This window comes from Parasteatoda tepidariorum, chromosome 6, assembly GCF_043381705.1.
Source record: "Parasteatoda tepidariorum isolate YZ-2023 chromosome 6, CAS_Ptep_4.0, whole genome shotgun sequence".
NCBI lineage: Eukaryota > Metazoa > Arthropoda > Arachnida > Araneae > Theridiidae > Parasteatoda > Parasteatoda tepidariorum.
This window is the reverse complement of record NC_092209.1, coordinates 71267606-71275909: the sequence shown is the minus strand read 5'-3', so window position 1 is coordinate 71275909 and position 8304 is coordinate 71267606. Positions and strand designations below refer to the sequence as shown.

Sequence of the window (8304 nt, the reverse complement as noted above, 5' to 3'; positions counted from 1 at the left end):
TTTTTTTTTCTTCTTGCGAGGTAAGCGTCTTTTGTTAAAACAAAATGTTATCTAAAAGAAAAAACGAGAACTATGATCTCGCTCCAAAGAAGAAACGATTATTTCTTCTTCATAGGATTCTGATTATTTCTTCTTCTCTTATGATGGGCCAGTTTTAAATTCACCCCATCATAATCTATGATCGAAACTTGACTAAATTTATTGGTTTTTCTGAAATTAACAGTGGAATTGAATTATAGTAATATTTGGGGGCCATATTGGAATTTCCGAAAGAGATCCGAAGTGCGGCATTTCGTCAGTCCCGTGAGTGTCGGATTTAGGGTCCTATTCTTCCTTTTCTGTTCACTTAAATTACAATTGCTAAGGCGCTAAATAGATTTCTAGCTTGCGATTTTTCTTCAAGCTGGGGGTGGATACAAGATGCATACCTTTTAAATTTTCTCCTTATGCGATGTTTTTTTAAAATTATTATTTCGTTTATTTATTTTCTTACAGGCTGCTGCCGAAAGTTAGCTAAGAATTGGCGATGTTCTGCAGCAGATCGCGATACGGGCGAATATTTCGTCGACTTCGTTATTAATTTTTTTTAATAGTCAGAAAATTATTTCTTAAATAACTTTCCTTGACAAATTTTTTTGCTACAAAAAAATATTTCGTCGGAAGCGCCGCTGCATGTAGGAGGGGGGGGCGTTTTTTGGGTACTGATTGGCAATCTGCATAGATGTGAAACTACAGGGGGGCGCTTTATCGAGTTGGGGCGCTTTATCGGTATTTTACGGTATCCCTAAAATTTTGTATATAGTTATAATAAGCTATGTTAATTTGATTTTAGTATGAAATCCTCGAATGTAGAATACAAAATATTGTATGTAGAATAGCAAAAACAGCATAATCTAAATAATATCAGATAAAAATTTCATGTATTTAAATTCTAAAAACTTAGAAAATCATAAAGAATTTATAAATCGATTCAAATTTTCTTTTCAAGGGAATTAAAATAAATTTTTTTAGTTAGCACTAATTAATTAGCATATTTGAGGTCACCCCCAGGAACCATTAAGATTGACACTTAGCTCGTGAAAATCTGATCATTAGAACAAAAGTTATTCAGGGTGATTCGTTTTTTTTTTTTTGCGGACTGTACAATTGGATAGAAAGTCGCTTATAGACTTTATCCTTCATTCATACATCCTTACATAATTTCAAAAACTACACGTATCACCTGTATTCATTTGGGGTGGTTCTTTATGAACCAGAGCCCATTCCATTTATACCAAAATAATAATAATAAAAAATAATAATAATAAAAATAAATTAATTAAATATTAAACTGGTTATTACACTGGACAATTAAAATAATAAATTAATTTTAAGAAGCTGCAAATTATCTTAAGAAGTAACTTAAAAAATATTTAACTAATCCAGTATAAAGGTCCATCCAAACTATTCCGTCCAGTGGCTTTAGGAATAGTTAATCACAGTTAGTCCCTACCTTAAAAAAAATCAGAGCTCATTCTAAAAGCAGAAAAATTAAATAAAAAATAAAAATTAATGTACCAAGTTTTTTATGATATTTTTAAAATAGAATTTAGGAAATGAACTAGGAAAATGGCTATTAATTAAATCGTTTTTATATATATCAGTATCTAATAAAAACTCGTTATAGTTAGAATTATTCCTGTAAAATCTATGAATTTGATTGGTAATAATAATAGAAAAAACTTTATTGGCTAAGTTAGAGCTAAAATCAATGCATTTTTTTTATAGGAAAGTTAAAATAATTTCTTTTGTCAAAAAGTTTAAATGTAATATTTTTATCTTCATTAATATTAAGAGTCAAATCTAAAAAATTTGCTGAAGAATTACTATTATTGGTTTTATTAAGAATTAATTCACAAAGAACAGGCAGGATTCAGAAACAATATGTCTACAAATAATTCAATAATGAAGTTAGTTCATAAGATCAAAACAGAGTTCGACTCTAAAAGAAGCTCCTTGGCAGTCTTTGTTGACTTTCAGGGTGCTTACGAAACTATCTGGAGAAAAAAGTTACTTTACAAACTTGATAAAATCGGAATAAGAGGAAATATGTGGAAATGGGCAAGAAGATTTTTAACCTAAAGATGGGTAAGAACAATATGGAATGACACGGAATCTCAATTCCGGCAAAGTATAATCGGTTTACTTCAAGGAGCAGTTTGCAGTTGCTCTCTCTTCAGCATATATATCAATGACCTCATAACAATTTTAAAAGAAATTTCCGTGGTTAATGTCTCCATGTTTGCCGATGATGTAGTCATTTGGATCGAGGCAACTAACTCCAGAAAATATCAAGATCAGAAACATTTCCTCGAGAGCACCATGAATGAAACATTGAAAATACTTCAAACTTGGTGCATTGATAGTAATATGCTTTTAAATAAGATCAAAACTATGTATCAATTCTTTTCCCTCCGAAAAATTAAGATGGATTTTGAATTGAAGATAGATGATGCTACACTAAGTAGGAGTGATTGTACAAAATATCTAGGCGTAACACTAGATAACAAATTAAACTTCACTGATCAGGTGAAAGTCACTGCAGAAAAAATGGAAGGCAGAATATCAATGATAAAAAGACTAGCCGGAGCCAAATGGGGATGAAATCAAGCAACCCTGAATACAATGTATAACACATATGTTAAACCCATAATCAAATATGGTAGTGAGGCCTTGATTTCTGCGGCAAAGAGTAGTATTGAAAAACTAGAAAAGGCGCAAAATAAAGCCCTTAGAGTTATCGTTGGAGCAGTAAAAACTACCCCAGTCACAGCAATGCAATTGTATACTTCCAACCCCCCATCAACATCGAAATTCAAAAGCAGGCAGTCGGAAGCTACATCAAAATTTTGACCTCACACAGAGCAGAGTGGATTCTAAATCAGGAACCCAGTACTCTCAAAACTCAAGTATCACAAGTAGAAATATGTCAAAACACACTTCAAGTTCTCGATGCTAACATTCCTACTGAAAGCACATATAAAATTATCAACCCACTTAAATATGTAGACATTGAAAACAACTTGACTGTAGGGAACTTGAGGAAAAAAGACAGTATTGAGGCAGAGCTGAGAGCAACTGCGTTGCAAATGATCTGCGAAAAATACCCAGAAAGCGACTGTATATACTGATGGATCTCAGATACAAGATAGATCTAGTGTTTTTTGTAAACTATTTCCCCAAAGTGCCCCTGTGGGTCATTATATGACCAATTTTGATGCAGAGATTCAAGCAATTTATCTTGCATTACAGAACCTAGAAACAAGATCTAATGAGTTCCTAAGGGTGGTTCTATTGGTAGACTCCATTTCTGCAATCCAAACAATCACAGAAAACCAATGTTTTAAAACTAAGCTGTTAAACGAAATTCAGCTGGATATAAACCTCCTCAAGGAAATGAATAAAACTATAGTTATACAGTGGATCCCTTCACATATTGGTATTGAAGGCAATGAGAACGCAGATTATCTGGCAAAAAACCGTACAACCATGCCTCAAGAAATAACAACCGTCACACCTGATACTCTTAAAAAATACATTATGAAAAAACTCAACGAAATAAATAATTATGATTTAACTATAGAATCAAAAGGCAAAATATGGGAAAATATTCAAGATAATTGGAAATTTCTCTGTTACCAACCCCGTAAAGAAGCAGTAACCCAATTTAGGCTTAAAACAGGTCACGATTGCTTATCAGAACATTTATATAACATAAAAATTCTTCCCAGCAAACCATGTCCAATTTGTGACAAAGGTGTATTAAACTCTGATCACCTCTTGTTATGCAAGGGACTAGATAGGAACTCCTAGAAAAGTGGGAATGTTACTAAATTGTATTGGGACGCAAAAACTCTCATGAATTGTCACTAACGTTACCTTTTTCATGCTAATGTTTAAAATTTTATAGTGTTGAAATGTTTATTGATTCAATTGTTTATTGTTCTTTCTTGTTCACTTGTCCTAAATTGTTTCTTTGTTATTTTTCTGCTCCTTTGTGATGCAGTGAGCTGTCAAATTTTCTGGATTGAATTCCTAATAAAGCCATATGAAACACAGAATTAATTCATTTGGATAAATATGTTTGGCTAGAATATCGAAATCATTAGAATTAATAACTAATAGATCATCAATGAATCTGAGAAAGAAATAATTAATTGGAAGATTAACACATGATTATACAAACCTATATTCTTGTAGAAAAAGAAAAATATTGCAGATGTTAGTACTAAAATTATTACCCATGGGCATACCATATATGTTGAAAAAGGTGGTCATTAAAAAGAATATAATTGTTGTTAAGGTTAATATGTACTAGGAAGTTCCAGGTATCTTCATTAATAATATCACTGAGATTAAACATGCTATGAATTTGAAGAAGGTCATCATGAATTTTATTTGTTGGAAGGGAAGTATATAGGTTTTCAAAATTAAAACAGTGAATTGAATCAACATTATTTAAAGTTTTTAGTGTATTTAAAGCCTGAATGCTATTTTTAATATTCCAATTTAAAAAATTATTATTTTTAGTAAGCTTATTAACTTTGCTATAAACTTTAAGAATGTTCTCAAAGTAAATACCAATTTTTTTCATGTTAATATTAACGCCACTAGCAATAAACCTGAATTTGGTTGGAGTCTTATGGAATTTCAATTGGCAAAAAGGAATGGAAAATTGTAAATATTATTTGGTTTAATTTTAAGTCCTTTATAAATAGCATTAATTTTATTAATAATAATATCACTGTTGGTGTTAAGTTTTTTGTGTGTTATATTGCGATTAAGTTCATTGGAAAGAAGTTGTTTGTAAAAATTTTTTTCAAATAATTGCAAAATTATTACTAGCTTTATCAACAGCGTTAATACAAAATTTATTTTGAATATTTTTAATATCTTGTTTTAGAAAAAGAGTAAAAAATTAAATCCTTATGAAAAACTAATTTGTCCCTTTTAATATTGATTTTAAAATCTTTAATGATATTCTCTCTCCATTCAAAGAAACCTTCAATTGGGAAANAGATAATTTTAAAATAAAATCGAGATTTTTAATAAAAATAGAAATTACTTTATTTCTAGAAGTTGGAAAAGACGGTCTAAATTTAGAAACTAAAGACAAAAATTTTTTAATTTTATTATTATCAATAATATCTAAATCACCTGTAATAACATGTTTATGGAAGGTATCAAAAAAAGAAGTATCCTTATACTCATCCCAATTACACACACAGTTCAAATTATGTGTAGCTAAATTTCTATAATTGTAGATTAAATTTTTTAGACTTTTTGTATACCTAAAAGTTGGTTTACATACAATTAAGTTGGACAGGAAGAAGGTTTTTATTTTTACCAATAATTGCATTTATGTTAAGATTATTAAAAATTTTATTAGTAAAATCTAAAACAAAATAATCTGGTTTGGGTAAATTCTTATGCTTATAATTATTTTTAAACCTATATCTAGCTAAATCTTCAACTGAATTTAAAACATTTGCAAAATCTTGTTTTGAATCAATTTTTACTTGATCTAACTTTAAAAAATTTAAAAGTTTGTTATGAAAATTAAGTTTAACCCTTAAAATCTTAGTTTTAATAGATTTAATAGCATTAGGCTGATCATAACAATTAATGCAATCATAAACAAAATCTTTTAAGTTATATTTAATTTTATAATTACTGTTACCTCTTTTTCNATAAATATATATATATATATAAAAAATATTAAAAAATTGCAAAATCTTATTGGCGCCTTGATAATTGTAATTGGCAGCGTAGATCATGATATGGAAAGATCCCCAAATACATAAATTCTTCTTATGTATTTTTGTAATTAGTATGTTTCAATCATCTTAATAGAATGTATGTTTCCATGGTATGATGTAGGGATAAATATTTGGATTTGTCATCTTTTTACAAATACAAATAATGAGAGTAACATAAATAAACCATGTTTTCAGGATTAGGTGGTTAAAAGTAAACACATCATATATTTTCTGCATAGATAAACATACTTTAACTAGAGGAAAGAATAATAAATCCTAGGGTATAAATAATACCACTTAGTTAAACAATGTAAGCATCAATACATAAATACAAGAGCCAATTGGAATTACCTTTTAAACTGTGTAAAATATAAAATAAAAATTTTGTAAATTAAATAGAAAGGTATAATTTGCTGCTAAAATTCAATAGCTTGAGCTGTCAGATACTTAAGAGAGAAAACAAAACAATAAAAAACGAACTTTAAATTTACTAATCCAAAGCAATTTAAATCAAACAACGTTATTCAATGACATGTTAAAAATCATAGAGATCACTAAATCTAAATACATTAATTAGCACACAATAAAAATTAGAATAGTACCTCACATAATCTAGTATAAGGTGCAGTGTCGTTAACATCTAATTTACAATTAGCAACCCATATCTTTCTTCTCAATTGATCTCTAGGAAATCTAAACAATCTCACATGGTTCCGAGTTGAATTTTTGCAGTTTGGTGCGACACAACAAACCATTTTATTGTAAACATACTCACTTTATCAATACAAGAGCGAACTCTCAGCGCGAAACAAAGATGGCAGACATATGGCATGCACCAACCAAAAAGTGTTCGTTTGCAATCAAAGCATTTCAATCAATAAGCAATCAGCACAATATAATGCACTTCCGTTTGGATTAAAAATTTCACATTATAAATAGTGCAGCACGAAAATAAATATTTACCTCGCATAATTTTGCGTAAGCGCCGGGTTCGTTTTGCAAACCCGAATTTTCCTTCCATACTTTTCTTCGTCCTTCTTCACTCGGAAATTTGAAGAATCGCATTTGCTTGATGCGAGAGGAATTGGAACATTTAGCTGCAGCACAAACTACCATTTTATAAAAATGGTACTTTAAAAGTACGAAATGGATAACTGATTAGAATCAATTAGTTGCGTGGTCTAAAATGGCAGATTTAAGTTGTTATGTTAACATTAGGACGATGATCGACAGCAAGGAGAAAAGGGTGGTGGGAGGGGAGGAGGAAAGTGGGTTTTGGTTTTGTTTTGATTCAAGAGCGGTGAGGAGGGGAGGGTAGATCAAAGTTTGCTGGTTAAGTTAGAATGCTTCTGACTGCCTACTTCTGTGTGGTTCAAGAGTTATATGCTTGTCAGTATTTTTTTTTTTTTTAAAAAGCGTTCAAGATTGATCTCATAATTACCTCTTGTTTTATTTTATGCGATAATGGATAATGCGATAATGGAAAACACAACATAAAGTTGTAATGGCAAAATATCTGTCATATGGATGAGTGATCGTGTAAAGCTAAGGGTGGTGGCGCTAGAGGTTAAATTGCTCTCGCAAGACTTTCGGGTTACTGCTTCCGATATATTTTTACGCCGCAGATTGAAAAAAAAACGCCATCATATTATTGCATCATATCTTTTTCAGTATTTCACATGTACCGAGTTCTTTCTTTCAGCCTTTAAACTTCAGCATTATCATATTAATATTATAATCATTAGAATATTTTCTAATTAGGCTAACTTAAAAAGATATTTTTGGCGACATTTTATTCAAATGTAGCCAAATAAGGGATAAAATACAAAACATGGCAAACCTTAAGAATTATTCACAATGAGATATTAACTTTCCAAAATTTTTTTTGGCCTTACGACCTCTGAGAATCAATACATTTCTGAAAGCTCTTATGAATGGTACAATTATGTTTAGATTTGAACCCAAATTACAATAACAAAACTGCATAGAATATTAGGCTTGTTCACACATCGCCTCGTAGTCATAACATAAGCGGAGGGATACACCGGAAATTTTCTAAATTTCTTCCGGTTTAAGGACGCTTGTTATTGTTTACATTAAGCCACCCATCCATATCTTTCAAAAACACTTTTGCAATCTTAGAACATATTTATAATTAAAAAACACTTTTATTAGATCGTTTTAAATTTTATGAAAAATATCTTTTTAGCTGGTATTTTGTTTTAAAAAGGATCTAACAAATGAAACAACGCAAAAGAAGAAGGAAAAAACATCGCACAAATTTTAACACAAAAGGAAGAAAAAAAAATCGCAAATGTGCTAAATACCAGATAGATTTTTTTTCCTTTTTCTTGTTTTTACCTTATTGTTCTTGTTTTTAGGAGTTCAAATCTTCTTTTTTAAGGAATTCAAATCGATGATGCTAGACAAAATTTTCTTTATTTGTCCGAAATATTGAAGAGGACTGTTAAAGATTTTTAATAATTGATGAGGACATGTACCAACC

General features: G+C 30.0%; 1 protein-coding gene across 6 annotated transcripts in view; it reads right to left on the bottom strand.

Annotated features, from left to right (window-relative positions):
• Positions 1 to 7116, bottom strand: part of LOC107441537 (28 kDa heat- and acid-stable phosphoprotein homolog) — a 25127-nt gene extending 18011 nt beyond the window's left edge. The window contains exon 1 of one of the 6 annotated variants that reach the window (XM_016054838.3): positions 6762 to 7116. In XM_016054838.3, the coding sequence (XP_015910324.1) occupies positions 6762 to 6914 (153 nt within the window). In that variant the 5' untranslated portion in view covers positions 6915 to 7116. Of the gene's footprint in view, positions 1 to 6400; positions 6722 to 6761 lie in introns of those variants that run through there. The other 5 variants (XM_016054842.3, XM_071182511.1, XM_071182512.1 and 2 more) reach the window with 5 other exon arrangements.
• Positions 7117 to 8304: the final 1188 nt, after the last annotated feature.